The sequence below is a fragment of the Hemibagrus wyckioides genome, linkage group LG19, assembly GCF_019097595.1.
Source record: "Hemibagrus wyckioides isolate EC202008001 linkage group LG19, SWU_Hwy_1.0, whole genome shotgun sequence".
Lineage (NCBI taxonomy): Eukaryota > Metazoa > Chordata > Actinopteri > Siluriformes > Bagridae > Hemibagrus > Hemibagrus wyckioides.
In genome coordinates, this window is record NC_080728.1 from 5,636,982 (window position 1) to 5,653,484 (window position 16,503).

The window sequence follows — 16,503 nt, forward strand, 5'->3', positions numbered from 1 at the left end:
GGCTTGGGTCAGTTCTTTGTAAGCAGCCACACAGTTTAAATCCGCTTCCTATTGGTCATATTGGTCATACCTTTGGGCGGCTGGAACGAATTATCTGCATTTACATTATTTCTTACGGGAAAATTCTAATTTGCCTCCAGAACGAATTAAATTGATATGCCACTGTATTAGCATGAAAGGTGAAGGTTTAGAACTTTATCTGTTTGACATGAGAGTACAGATGAGGAAGGAAGTGACAAACTGGACAGACCTAAAGGACTAAAGTGCTGCCGCATCGTTCACTTTTAGTCGAAAATCATCACCGTCTTTGCTATCAGAAGGTATTACAAATGGCATTGTGGGTAATTTGAATATATAACAGAGATACAGATACAGAGCAGCATTTCTTCATGCTCTTAGGGTGGGAGGGGCATACTCTCTTTCTCTCTCTCTCTCTCTCTCTCTCTCTCACAGTCACATCAGCCAGTCATGAGTGTCTGTGAGCTGATGTATGTGGAAGAGGGCGGACTGCACTTTCCTCTGTGTGTGTAATGCTGCTCTGTGATGCCGCATGAGCAGCAGATTAATGCTCAACCTCTCTAATGCTAGCTAACATTGTGTACGTTGAGTAAGGGCAGAACATAAAAATTCTAGTAATAGGAATATTCTATCACAGACTAGTCGCTCGTGCATTACTAACCAGTTACTAATAACAGAAATAGCTCACAGTGTACACCCACTCTCTGGTGACTTCGCAGGCTGCTATGTGATGTTGAAACCCAAATGCAATGACCTAGACAGTCACCAAGGATTACACACACACACACACACACACACAGAGAGAGAGAGAGAGAGAGAGATAAAGAGCTTCCCAAGGCTCCCTAAAGATGAGTCATGCCCAGGAAGTTTTTGTTTGCCTGATTTGTTAAAAATAACAGATTACTTCCAGGCCTAAAGTCAGAGACTGATGAGTTTAGGGTTGTTTTGTTGATTAAACAGGACTTGTGTTAATATGACACTGTACACTCTGTGGATTTATCTCTGCTCAGCTGAAATCTTGATGCATTGTGAAGCAAGCAAATGACTATTAATGGTGAAAGTTAAAAGGTGTAGCAGTATAGTTTTCTTTTTACTGCTTTTGTAATTGCACAGTTATGCGAGATTATCCTGCAGGATTATGTAGCGTGATACTCGAACCCTGTGTCATGATACACATGTAACCATGTTATAAGCTGTTGTCATAAACGTCATTACGGCATTATACAGTAACATTGTTATGCTGCAATTATTTGTAATTGTGATGATTGAGACTGATTGTGTCACACAGCAGTTACAGAGCCAGGGACTGATCACTGTGGTTCACTGTGGTTCTATTATTTCTTCTTCTTCTTCTTCTTCTTCTTCTTCATCATCCTCATTATCATCATCATCACCATCATTATCATCTTCTTCTTCTTCATAATCATCATCATCATCATCTTCTTCTTCTTCTTTTTCATCATCTTCTTCTTTCATCATCATCATCATCATCATCATCATCATCTTCTTCTTCTTCTTCATCATCCTCATTATCATCATCATCACCATCATTATCATCTTCTTCTTCATAATCATCATCATCATCATCATCATCATCTTCTTCTTCTTCTTCTTCTTCATCATCATTTTCTTCTTTCTTCTTCTTCATAGTCATCATCATCATCATCATCTTCTTCTTCTTCTTTTTCATCATCTTCTTCTTTCATCATCATCATCATCATCATCATCATCATCTTCTTCTTCATCATCATTTTCTTCTTTCTTCTTCTTCATAGTCATCATCATCATCATCTTCTTCTTCTTCTTTTTCATCATCTTCTTCTTTCATCATCATCATCATCATCATCAACATCTTCCTTCTTTTTCTTCATCATTATCATCTTCTTCTTCCTTCTTTTTCTTCTTCTTTTCATCATCTTCTTTCATCATCATCATCATCATCATCTTCTTCTTCTTCCTCCTTCTTTTTCTTCCTTTTCTTCATCATCATCATCTTCTTCTTCATCATCATCATGATCTTCTTCTTCGTCTTCATCTACTTCTTCTTTTTCTTCTTCTTCATCATCATCATTTTCTTCTTTCTTCTTCTTCATAATCATCATAATAATCATCATCTTCTCCTTTTTCATCACCATCTTCTTTCTTCATCATCATCATAATCATCAGCATCATCTTCGTCTTCTTCTTTTTCATCATCACCATCATCTTCTTCTTTCTTCATCATCATCTTCTTCTTCTTCTTCTTTTTCATCACCATCTTCTTTCTTCATCATCATCATAATCATTAGCATGATCTTCTTCTTCTTTTTCATCATCATCATCATCATCATCATCATCTTCTTCTTTCTTCATCATCATCATCATCATCTTCTTCTTCTTCTTCTTCTTTTTCATCACCATCTTCTTTCTTCATCATCATAATCAGCATCATCTTCTTCTTCTTTTTCATCATCATCTTCTTCTTCTTCATCATCATTATCATTATCTTCTTCTTCATCATCATCATCTTCTTCTACTTCTTTTTCATCATCATCATCATCATTATCTTCATCGTCTTCTTCTTCTTTTTCTTCCTTTTCTTCATCATCATCATCTTCTTCTTCATCATCATGATCTTCTTCTTCGTCTTCATCATAATCATCAGCATCATCTTCGTCTTCTTCTTTTTCATCATCACCATCATCTTCTTCTTTCTTCATCATCATCTTCTTCTTCTTCTTCTTTTTCATCACCACCTTCTTTCTTCATCATCATCATAATCATTAGCATCATCTTCTTCTTCTTTTTCATCATCATCATCATCATCATCTTCTTCTTTCTTCATCATCATCATCATCATCTTCTTCTTTCTTCTTCATCATCATCATCATCTTCTTCTTCTTCTTTTTCATCATCATCATCTTCTTTCTTCATCATCATCATCTTCTTCTTCTTCTTCTTCTTCTTTTTCATCACCATCTTCTTTCTTCATCATCATCATAATCATTAGCATCATCTTCTTCTTCTTTTTCATCATCATCATCATCTTCTTCTTTCTTCATCATCATCATCATCATCATCATCATCTTCTTCTTCTTCTTTTTCATCACCATCTTCTTTCTTCATCATCATCATCATAATCATCAGCATCATCTTCTTCTTCTTTTTCATCATCATCTTCTTCTTCTTCATCATCATTATCATTATCTTCTTCTTCATCATCATCATCTTCTTCTACTTCTTTTTCATCATCATCATCATCATTATCTTCATCGTCTTCTTCTTCTTTTTCTTCCTTTTCTTCATCATCATCATCTTCTTCTTCTTCTTCATCATCATGATCTTCTTCTTCGTCTTCATCTACTTCTTCTTTTTCTTCTTCTTCATCATCATCATTTTCTTCTTTCTTCTTCTTCATAATCATCATAATAATCATCATCTTCTCCTTTTTCATCACCATCTTCTTTCTTCATCATCATCATAATCATCAGCATCATCTTCGTCTTCTTCTTTTTCATCATCACCATCATCTTCTTCTTTCTTCATCATCATCTTCTTCTTCTTCTTCTTTTTCATCACCACCTTCTTTCTTCATCATCATCATAATCATTAGCATCATCTTCTTCTTCTTTTTCATCATCATCATCATCTTCTTCTTTCTTCATCATCATCATCTTCTTCTTCTTCTTCTTCTTCTTTTTCATCACCATCTTCTTTCTTCATCATCATCATAATCATCAGCATCATCTTCTTCTTCTTTTTCATCATCATCATCTTCTTCTTCTTCATCATCATTATCATTATCTTCTTCTTCATCATCATCATCTTCTTCTACTTCTTTTTCATCATCATCATCATCATCATCAACATCTTCCTTCTTTTTCTTCTTTTTCTTCATCATTATCATCTTCTTCTTCCTTCTTTTTCTTCTTCTTTTCATCATCTTCTTTCATCATCATCATCATCATCTTCTTCTTCTTCCTTCTTTTTCTTCCTTTTCTTCATCATCATCATCATCTTCTTCTTCTTCTTCATCATCATGATCTTCTTCTTCGTCTTCATCTACTTCTTCTTTTTCTTCTTCTTCATCATCATCATTTTCTTCTTTCTTCTTCTTCATAATCATCATAATAATCATCATCTTCTTCTTTTTCATCACCATCTTCTTTCTTCATCATCATCATAATCATCAGCATCATCTTCGTCTTCTTCTTTTTCATCATCATCATCTTCTTCTTTCTTCATCATCATCTTCTTCTTCTTCTTCTTTTTCATCACCATCTTCTTTCTTCATCATCATCATAATTATTAGCATGATCTTCTTCTTCTTTTTCATCATCATCATCATCATCATCTTCTTCTTTCTTCATCATCATCATCATCATCTTCTTCTTCTTTTTCATCACCATCTTCTTTCTTCATCATCATCATAATCATTAGCATCATCTTCTTCTTCTTTTTCATCATCATCATCATGTTCTTCTTTCTTCATCATCATCATCATCATCTTCTTCTTCTTTTTCATCACCATCTTCTTTCTTCATCATCATCATAATCATTAGCATCATCTTCTTCTTCTTTTTCATCATCATCATCATGTTCTTCTTTCTTCATCATCATCATCATCATCTTCTTCTTCTTCTTCTTCTTCTTCTTTTTCATCACCATCTTCTTTCTTCATCATCATCATCATAATCATCAGCATCATCTTCTTCTTCTTTTTCATCATCTTCTTCTTCTTCTTTTTCATCATCATCTTCTTCTTCTTCATCATCATCATCTTCTTCTACTTCTTTTTCATCATCATCATCATCATTATCTTCATCGTCTTCTTCTTCTTTTTCTTCCTTTTCTTCATCATCATCATCTTCTTCTTCTTCTTCATCATCATGATCTTCTTCTTCGTCTTCATCTACTTCTTCTTTTTCTTCTTCTTCATCATCATCATTTTCTTCTTTCTTCTTCTTCATAATCATCATAATAATCATCATCTTCTCCTTTTTCATCACCATCTTCTTTCTTCATCATCATCATAATCATCAGCATCATCTTCGTCTTCTTCTTTTTCATCATCACCATCATCTTCTTCTTTCTTCATCATCATCTTCTTCTTCTTCTTCTTTTTCATCACCACCTTCTTTCTTCATCATCATCATAATCATCATCATCATCTTCTTCTTTCTTCATCATCATCATCTTCTTCTTCTTCTTCTTCTTTTTCATCACCATCTTCTTTCTTCATCATCATCATAATCATCAGCATCATCTTCTTCTTCTTTTTCATCATCATCATCTTCTTCTTCTTCATCATTATCTTCTTCTTCATCATCATCATCATCTTCTTCTACTTCTTTTTCATCATCATCATCATCTTCATCGTCTTCTTCTTCTTCTTCTTCTTCTTCTTCTTCTTCTTCTTCTTCACAGTAATAGGGGACAGCATCACTGACCTACTACCATCAACAGAACAAATGCAGTAAAAAACCCACAATGCAATGTCCACTTTCTTCTTCTTTTGGTTCATGGTCCACTTTTGGAGAATACAGTGGTGTGAATTTCTTCATTAATGACATTAGAAATCATATATATTTACATTATTTTTAGAAGTAAGTGTTTATATACACATATATAAATGTATAAAAGTGTAGTCAGTGTAACATTTCACAGCGTATACAGTCTGGATGACAACACACAGTGTATTAATAGTTTTTTAGGGCAAGGCTGTTATGAAAAATGATGCGTCACACAGAGATGCGTGTTCTTTCCTCCTCAGCGGTGGAGTCATTTAGTCCATAGAGGCTGTGAAAGGCGAGTAACAATGCTGCCTCACATGCGGAAAGAGATACTCCTGTTGACTGTATAGGAGCACCGAAGCCTATTCAGGGGCAGTCGGGCACATGACAGGGCCGTGAGAGAACAGGACCCTGAGATAAATCAGCTAAACTGTAGCTCATGCACACACACACACACACACACACACACACACACACACAATAGGAAGCACCATATAGCATCAGAAATGGCACAGTGCTGTGGCTTTGCCTTTCTGCAGTAGCACATGAAGAAGTGATATCTCCCTGTGGTACAGGATTTCAAAGGGATAGATAGGATCAGAGACAGAGAGTTAGAGAAAGAGATAGAGAGATAAAGAGAGAGAGAGAGAAAGAGATAGAGAGATAAAGAGAGAAAGAGAGAGAGTGAGAGAGAGAGAGAGAGAGAGAGAGAGAGAGAGAGAGAGAGAGGTGGAGAGAGCGCTCTGTTCTGGCCTTAGCCGAGATGTTCCTTATCATTCAGACGTGTTTTGCTGGAAAGGACATTAATGGAAAAGTAAGAGGAAATGGCTGAGAGAGAGAAGCACACACCAGGCATACACCTTTTTCTGATGAAATGATCACCCACACTATCCACAGCTACAATATTAAAAAAATCTGTCTCACAAAAAAAGGTATTATTATTATTATTATTATTATTATTATTATTATTATTATTATTATTATTAAGTAGTAGTAGTAGTAGTAGTAGTAGTTAAAAGGTCATGATAAATGTACAGCGACACCAGCCATGTGGTCAGACATCAATGACACTTGAATGAAAAAGAGACCAGACACACAACATTCTAGGTTTGCTACCAGGCATCACTGTGCTAATTAGACACTAAAGAAATTTTGGATTTGGGATAAATCTGAAATCAGGTAATGCTGAGATATTGTGATTAGTTGAAATAAAAAGATAAGTCTTCATATATACTGCGAGCTAACTAGCCTGGTGTTCCATGTAGCTATAGGGAGAGTGAAGGCTAGCACATGCTTCCAGTTCCTTACATCTTTTTAAACTGCATCACAAGGCAGCTTGACACAAATAGAGAAAAATGCCCTCTTCCTCATACAAGAGCTCACACATGCTATGATTGGCCAGTGTCACTGTGATTGACAGGAGAGAGAGAGAGAGAGAGAGAGAGGTTGCTATTGCTCCCAGCTGGAGATCATAAACAACTTTGTTTTCTATGTTCCCACTGTGGCATTGTCTGGTTTTAATCCTATCAGGGCAAACGTTTTTTTCTTTTCCACCACTGCCGAGCCCAAGCCCTCATATTTCATGTGATCTCTACACTATATATATACTGTGATGTATCATTCACACAACACAAACACTGAGATGAAAAATTGTGTTTGACCTCAATCTTACAGCTGAAGTGAGATCATTGGAGTTCACTTTCCTTTCCTAAGAAGAATAGGCCAAAATGATACCACAATGCTGCATAATGCTAATTACTTCTTAGTGTAGAAGTCTCAAAGCTGTAATTCGCCAGCAACTGCTTTGCAACAAAAGCACTAATGTTGGTTAATTGTGGTGTTTGAATATTTTCCGCTATCACTGATTCACTCATTCACTGATTCACTCATTCACTGATTACCTGATTCACTCATTCATTCATTCACTCATTCACTGATTACCTGATTCACTCATTCATTCATTCACTCATTCACTGATTACCTGATTCACTCATTCATTCATTCACTCATTCACTGATTACCTGATTCACTCATTCATTCATTCACTCATTCACTGATTACCTGATTCACTCATTCACTCATTCATTCATTCACTGATTCACTCATTCCCTGATTCACTCATTCACTGATTACCTGATTCACTCATTCATTCATTCACTCATTCACTGATTACCTGATTCACTCATTCATTCATTCACTCATTCACTGATTACCTGATTCACTCATTCATTCATTCACTCATTCACTGATTACCTGATTCACTCATTCATTCATTCACTCATTCCCTGATTCACTCATTCACTGATTACCTGATTCACTCATTCATTCATTCACTCATTCACTGATTACCTGATTCACTCATTCATTCATTCATTCACTCATTCACTGATTCACTCATTCCCTGATTCACTCATTCACTGATTACCTGATTCACTCATTCATTCATTCATTCACTCATTCACTGATTACCTGATTCACTCATTCATTCACTCATTCACTGATTACCTGATTCACTCATTCCCTGATTCACTCATTCACTGATTACCTGATTCACTCATTCCCTGATTCACTCATTCACTGATTACCTGATTCACTCATTCATTCATTCACTCATTCACTGATTACCTGATTCACTCATTCATTCATTCACTCATTCACTGATTACCTGATTCACTCATTCATTCATTCACTCATTCACTGATTACCTGATTCACTCATTCATTCATTCACTCACTGATTACCTGATTCACTCATTCCCTGATTCACTCATTCCCTGATTCACTCATTCACTGATTCACTCATTCCCTGATTCACTCATTCACTGATTCCCTGATTCACTCATTCCCTGATTCACTCATTCACTGATTCCCTGATTCACTCATTCACTCGATTCAATTTGATTCCCAGAATATATTCAATACATTATTATATAATAAATTATGATCATTAAATCTCCTTTTAACAATGCACAAAAAAATCCCACAAACAAAATGCTCCTGGTTCAGCATTAACATATAACGTATTCACTGTGTATTTATTTCTCTGCACAGATCAGGACCTTTGCTGGTCAAACAGGGCAATTTCTTTTGTGTGACGTGAATTTCATATTTTCATCCGATTTTTGCACCACGATGCATAGTGACTCATGTCAAGCTCAATCAGCTTTGAACAAACACTTACTATATCGCTGATAAATATCCTACTGCACTAAATTATGGGAAGTATCTAAACGCAGGCATTTAACGATGGTCAGTGCTTCGCTTCAGTCTGGCCTCACAGGTATAATTCAGGATAAGAGGTCATTCACGGTGGCTGCAATTCAACTTTTGACTCACTTTCCCACTCTACCGTGCCATTAGTCTCTCTCGAACCCACGCACAGCTTGTGCAATATGACTTGTCGAGCGATTTAAATATCCTGCACGCACCGGTTCCTTTCACTGAGACTTCCTTGATTGTAATACCACACTCTGCTTGATTGCATGCAGAAGTATATTCACTTTTGTTTCTGTCTTTCCTTCTGTCTTTCTTCAGCGTTGGTGGTGAGGCTCCTGACCAATCGTTTCATCTGGGAGTATGACCCTACGCTAGGTAAGAACACCATTACACTAAGCGCACTTGTGTTGCGGAGGTTCTCAAGGGCCTTTTGCCTCTTTGAACCTTTGTCACATATACACTTGGCAACCTTAATATCTCATGAATATGGTGATTTCAGCAGTGGAAGCAGAAGATTTGGTGTTCATGTGCATGTCTCAGGGAAAAAAAAAGTCTTTTAGATTTTTGTTAGTGAATTGAAGCCATTTTATGCCTACGCTTATATTCACATTTTAATGACTCACAGAAAATAAATGAACACAGCAAGATATCTGATCATCTAATTGGCCTTAACAGCTTTAAGGAGACATCAGTAAATGTCTGTATATGGTTAGATAAAATAGAGACTTGGACACTGAACTATAATAATAATAATAATAATAATAATAATAATAATAATAATAACACCCGTATTCAGATTATACAACCAGACAAGGTTTAGATTTCAGAGCAAGGAATGAGAAATCAGATGAGTCACGCAGGCATAAAAATGCTTCTTATCACTGCTTGTTCTGCCACATTCAAATTTTTTGGAATGGTAATCTTTGTGTGACACAAGGTAATGTTTTATTTATTTATTTGTTTGTTTGTTTATTAATTTATTTATTCACTTATTTATTTCTGAGAAATGCAGTGCAGCAGGCAATCTCAGAAATCCAGTCTCAGGTCGGAGTGCTGTGTGTGATGAGTTGATGGATGTGTGTGGGATGATGCATGCTTGCAAATCACTCATTTACAGTCATTTACACAATCATACATTCAGGGAAATGCTTGTGAAAATGTCTATAATAAAAATAAAATACAATAAAAAAATATACTTTACCTGTACTGGAAGTAATGTGAAGAAATAATAAATAATAATAATAAATAATATACATATACAGAGAGAGAGAGAGAGAGAGAGAGAGAAATTTTAGAATAATAGAATATTAAATATAGTTTGTTTAGAATTTATATCACTATGACTGTTATGAATAAAGCTCAGCTATGTGCAATTTTAATACAATAAATGCAATACGTTTTGTATAAAATCATGGTATTGGTCATTGTGCAGAAAAGTTCAATTCTATCTTAACAGCCTGTGGGAAGAAGCTCCTCCTCATTATCTCCTGCAACAGAGAGAAGTGTCCATTGTTTGGATGGCTAAGGTGCTTCACTATCTTCCTGGCCTTGGTTTAGATAGACGCCAGGTCAGGGAGCTCAGTGTAGATGTTACGCTCAGCTGATTCCACCACCCTCTGGAGAGCTCATCTATCCTGCATGGTGCTGTCTTGCTTCCTGTCACGATCCTGTCTATAGTGCAGGTGTAAAAGTTTTTCCTTTGCACCTCAGAGGGCAGTTTAAAGTCTCTTAGGCGTCGACGGTGGTAAAGATGCTGATGAGATCCCTCACCTGGATGTTGATGTGACAGGACCATGACAGATCCTGCGTGAGGTGAACACCAAACTGTCCATCGTTTCCTCCGGGGTCCTGTTGATCTTAAGCGGCTCCTCTCCTTCTTCCTGTTCAAGTCCATGAACAATTCCTGTGTCTTGCTGACATTCAGGAAGAGATTGTTCTCTCCTCCAGGTAGGCCTTCTCATCAATGTCAGAGATCAGGCCCATCATTACAGTAACGTCAGCAAACTTGACAGTGGTGGTAGAGTTGGAATTGGCCACATAGTGCTAAGTGTAGTATTTAATCCACATATCAAATCGTGGAGCACAAAGTATCTGAGATTGAACCAAGCACTTGAAAAATAATATAGTAGTAAATTAGCTATAATTCACCAAGTGCAGTTTTTACACAGCTTGAGATTCTTATTAGTGTGATTTCTCAAGTACGAGTGCTTAGATGTTGGTAGGATTTATATAACTATCATTATGGCCATTTCACAATTAATCCTAATGTCAAAATCACAGTTTTTCCTGGAATGTCACCTGTTAGTCATGCTGAAACCTTCCTGAAAACAGATTTTTGGTGGTTCACGATTTCCAAAGTTCATCCATTTATCCCTATGTCTATCCATCCCTCCATTCTTGTAGGCTTCGGATTAGTTTCAGTATCTCCAGACCGTGGTGTCGAGTTCTGTTTGTTTACATTTAAAGGATCACGAGATCTGTAGCAGATCCTCTGTCATGGCTTTGTTGTGGCCAATAACACACATTGATCTAAATTATAAACTCATAATTCACTTAGCAAGACAGAAGAAAGATCATGTACAAAGAGAGAAGTTGTACCAGATGTCTACGGATTATTATTATTATGTTTTATTTACCATCTTTGGTTGTATTACTGAAGTGACCACATGGCTTGTTTAAATGTCAAAAACAAAATGCCTGGAGACAAATGGACCGAGAAGTATGCATTTGTTCTTCGCTTCGAGTTCAAAACAGATTTCTCATCTGGTTCGGATCCGTTGCGCTGGTCTAAAGTGATAATGTGAAGCGGCACTGTGAAGCAAAGCATCAGCGCTTAGAATTTATAGCTAATGACTAACAGTGGTGTATTCTGTCACTGCCTCAAAACGTGAAGAAATAAAACGGCACCAGTGATGACTCTTGTGAACGAACCAGAATTTCATTCGAGATGAGGATGGAGCTCTGTATTAAAAAATATTAAAAAAAGAAATAATAATAATAATAATAATAATAATAATAATAATAAAGATAAATAAATAAATAAAAATAAATTAATATAAATTAATATATTATTAAAAATAAATATATCTTTTTGTCTTTGTTTTCTTTAGAACAGCCAAGGAGGATTTACATTACATTTTTTCTCACTAATGTGAAAGTATGTATATTATATTTATCCAGTCACGGTTGATGACAGCTCAGGGTTTAGGAGTATACAGGGTGAAACCTTAGATTATGAATATTCAGGATTAATTGTTAAGGATTAATTGTATGAGCAGTGTGAAGTGTCTAAAAAACATACCCCAGGATTCAGTTTATCCGGAGTTTAAAAACTCTGAAAAGCTCTAGAGAGGGGTATATCGACTTTTTCATATTGAAGATGCCCTTATGTGCTACACTAGAGATAATTGGTGGTGCTTGATTCTAGGCAGAGCGAGTGGTCGAAAACAAGAAAACACAAGACCGAGAGAAATGAGTCATTCTTAACAGAGTCAAAACATCATCTGACCTCTGGCGTCTATAAAATTATACTTCCTAGGTCAGGGATGTTTAGAGACTCGCTATGCATCTCAGCTGAAAAGCCCTGTAAAGCTAGAAATGCCTTTAACATGCATTGTATCGTCTCTGTGATGGATAGCTGCACTTAGTGGAAGCTCAATGAAAGTCCACATGAGTCCATGTGATAGAGCAATGAGAGGCAAAGTAAACATTCTCCCAGTGCCGTCACATATAAACATAATCTAATGTACTTATTTATGTTAATTCAGAGCTAGACAAAAAGTGTGGTGATTATTATTTTTTTCCTGTGATTGTTTGCTTTCTTTGCCGGTCTATAGCAGATCTCCTAGATCATTGTGAGAACCTTGGATAAACTCTCGAGCCTCGGGGCATTTTAAAAAAAATGACTTGCTGCCAGGAAAATTATAAGCTTTTGGAATCAGCTATAAAGAAACGTGCACAAGCAATCACTCTGCCGTTTTGTGCTATGTGTCCAGGATGTTAAGCCTCCCACACACACACACACACACACACACACTGTGCTGATTGAGCGGTAGTGTGTATCTAAGTGCAGGGTGTTAATAGGTGCTTGGATGGTCCATCATGTGCCAGCGTCATGCCTCCTGGGGAAAATAGAAGCAGAAGGACACCAGTGAACTGTCACAGATGGTAAGCAGTGACATCTTTCACACACGGCCCAGGGCGAGTTTATATCCCACAACACAGCTGGGATGAAGGATGAGGCAAACGGATAAGACGAGCAAATACGGAAGGAGACAGTGGAGTCACAATCCCATGTGCACAGACTGGACTCATTTCAGCGCTCCTGGAAATGTTGCCGATCGAAAGAGATGACCATGTGTAGTAGGATTAGCAGAGACACGCTGCAGTGGGAGCCATGTTCAATGGATTAAAGAGCACTCTGTTTGACTCTTCTCTTTGCTGATATTTTATTGGTGTGTTTGAGTTCGAGAGGTCGTTGGTTCGAGCTCAGCTCATGGCTTAACGAGGTCACGGTGTGTCTCTCAAGTGAAGTGTGTCCATTTAAAATGATGATTCCAGTGCAAATACTTTGCTAATGTGTCTGTTTTCTCTTCTTGCTTTTCCTTTTTCTTTTTTTTTTTTAAAGAGTCTACATACAGACATCAAGCCAGTATCGATGATGAGACGGTCAGCATGGAGATTCTGGACACAGCTGGACAGGTAAACCAACTGTAGGACATGTGGGATAGAGATAGAAAGTAGAACTATATTTCTATAGTTACATTAAAAATAGATATAGAATTCTCTCTATAAGTAAAGCGAAAAATACATTAAGAAAATATTAAGAGATATATATAAATATGGATCGGTGTCAGAACAGAAGGACTAGTGTAAATAAGGTATTCAGTGTTGTGCAGAAAAGTCCAGAAAATATCCAAGCTTTGTCCTACGTGTTGTCACGGTTGACTATACTTAGTTTGTACCATTTTTTAGGACATATAAATTTGACAGATACATGGATGGATGGATGATTGGACAGACAGAAAGATAATTAAGCAGAGGGGAATTATGTAATGATCCTTAGGATCATTTTTGTTGAAAAATACCAGGAAGTACAGTAACTGTCTGGAAGCTACCATGGTTCTATTTTTGGTGAAAGAATATAGATGTTAATTAGTATAACTTGTTTACCTGCTTTTATTTTTCTTCATCTAGGAAGACTTGCTGCAGAAGGAGGGTCACATGCGCTGGGGTGATGGATTCGTTCTGGTTTATGACATCACCGACCGCAGCAGTTTTGAGGACGTGGCTCCGCTGCGCAGTCTGCTTGAGGAGGTGAGGAAGCCACGCCACGTGCCCCTGGTGCTAGTGGGCAACAAAGCCGACCTGGAGCACGCGCGCCAAGTGGCCACAGAGGAGGGCGAACGTCTGGCCGCCGACATGGCGTGTGCTTTCTACGAGTGCTCGGCATGTTCAGGCACAGCGGGCACCTCAGGCACCGCAGGCACCGTGGCCGAGGCTTTCCACGAGCTGTGCCGCGAAGTGCGTCGTCGCCGTGCTGTCCAGGGCAAAAGCCGGCGCCGTAGCTCCACCACTCACGTCAAACAGGCCATCAATAAGATGCTCACTAAGATCAGCAGCTAGGGAGAGACGACAAGAGGAGGACAGAGTGGCTAAAGGAAACGGGGGGATAAGTCACAATTGCCTAGAGAGCTGGCTTTTCACAGAAAAGTGAAAGCTTTGCTGTTCTGGATGGACAAAAGAAACTCAGTCACTTTTTATTAAAATCCCATCAATCTACATTATCGATCCAACAAAACAATACAGGACTAAATAAAGTGTAAACAACACAAGGAGGTCAGACAAGTGTACAAAATGTCAGTTTTGTAAAATTTAGAGTACTCTTTTACTGACACACACAGATTTTCCATTGTGTCCTGTGCCACAGCTCGTATCATACAGGAATGTTTTCTCAAGGCCTTCCCTGTGTATATTTGTTTTCTAGGCTGTAATGATTATCAGAGTGACAGATTACTCCAGATCGAATTCGCTCTTCGCCTGTTCGCTGCATGTTGACCCGTTCGAGACAGTTATCAAATAAATCATCGTCCGCCCTCATAATAAAGTCGAATGTCATTTTTTTGTAATCAGAAATATTTCCTGGTCCTCCTCTGCAAACATCTTGGAACATGTTTATTCTAAAGATTATATCTTAACCCTGGGCATTTTTCTCTCTGGAATGGAGTGAAGCAGTAAAAGATGGGCCTTGAAGCAGCTGGTGTTTTTAAGAGCCTTTCCTCAAAGAGAGTTTCTGCTCTTATCACTTGCATGTTACAACCCACATGGACTTGTTTATCTATCTATTCTCTATCTCTGTCCTTGTTCATTCTTAAGGGAGACATTTTAAAATTTACCTTTAATTCTGTACAGTATATAACTGCCTTAATATCTCAAATGAATCGTCAGATGATGTGTACAGGAAATCTGGCAATTACAGCCGAAGTAGCCATGGTAACATGCTAGCATGTCTCGGGCCAGGTTTTTGTAATTAAAAACGGTGGCATATTGTAATATAAGGAGCAGTGTGAGATGGCATACCACACTGTCTTTCTGGCTGTGCACTAAATAAAGATGACAGAGAAATATATATAAATGTCATGAAAAGAAACGAAGCATCTGGGTCTTCTCTGTCTTCTCTGTCTTTCTCTTTCTCATCCGTCACAAGAATAGCTCTCAGCCACAGGGCCAGTTTTCATACACAGTCCTGTCACATGGTGTTTATTACACTGTAAGACTTCATGAGCAGTGAAAGTTAGAGATCTAGTCAAGTCCAAGACCCGGATTAATCAAGATAGCGTCTTAAAGCGGTCAAGTCCAAGGTCAAGATTAAGAAGGAATCCTTTTCAACGGCAAGTTTTTACTACAGCTGGTTGGCTTCCAGTAAGAGGAGGTAGATGAAAGAATAATGGAGCTGACAGGAAGTCTACTGTAACTCAAATCACCACTTTCTGAGTTAACTACACAACTACTGAGTTAACTACTCTTTTAACACTCTTTGAAATAAATACACCTGGGGTGAAAAGCATTTCAGAGTGCAAGCTGAACCCAGGCTGAGCTACACGTCACACTCCACTCTTGAAGCAACAGTGGGCAAAGACTCAACCAAACTGGACTGATCAAGTCTTAAAGTGGTCAAGACCAGGTCACGGTCAAGTCTAAGGTCAAGATTGTATCACCTAAAAATCCCACTTTTACTTTAGCAGATTGGCTTCTTTCTAGAATAAGGAATTGCTTCCTGTCAAACTTTTGAAAAGAAAGACACAAACTGAGACCATATTTATCGAGTCTAATGGCTAAAAATAAGACCAATAAGACCAAGTCCAAGTACAAACGCCAACACAGAATCAATACTGAAATGCAATGCTAGTAACAACCATGCTAATGCTCAGAGACATCTTGTATTTTGATGCATCTGAGGCGACAGCAAGTGCAATTTTTATCAGATTTATATCAATATAGAAAAACCAATTCAGAAAGATATTCATTTGTTTCTGGTGGCAGTTACTTTCCCTTTTTTCTAGGGAAACTTTATGAGCTATTGTAGCAAGCTAGCTAGCGTCTCCAGAATCACATGCCATCCAGACTGTATCTAATCACCTGGTTTTGAATTTTTGCCGAGTAAAACAGCATGGTGAAACATCTAGGTAGATACAAGTCCTAACACCAGTTAGAAGCAGGGAAAAAGTCTGGACGAAGTAGGACCAATTCAAACTAGGTAACTAAACAGAAAAGTGAAA

The 16,503-nt window shown here is 37.5% G+C and overlaps 1 protein-coding gene across 1 annotated transcript in view; it reads left to right on the plus strand.

Annotated features, from left to right (window-relative positions):
- Nucleotides 1–15,361, plus strand: part of rerg (RAS-like, estrogen-regulated, growth inhibitor) — a 51,874-nt gene extending 36,513 nt beyond the window's left edge. The window contains exons 3-5 of the mRNA XM_058417829.1: nt 9,044–9,100; nt 13,353–13,426; nt 13,922–15,361. Of these exons, the coding sequence (XP_058273812.1) occupies nt 9,044–9,100; nt 13,353–13,426; nt 13,922–14,350 (560 nt within the window). The 3' untranslated portion in view covers nt 14,351–15,361. The remainder of the gene's footprint in view (nt 1–9,043; nt 9,101–13,352; nt 13,427–13,921) is intronic.
- Nucleotides 15,362–16,503: the final 1,142 nt, after the last annotated feature.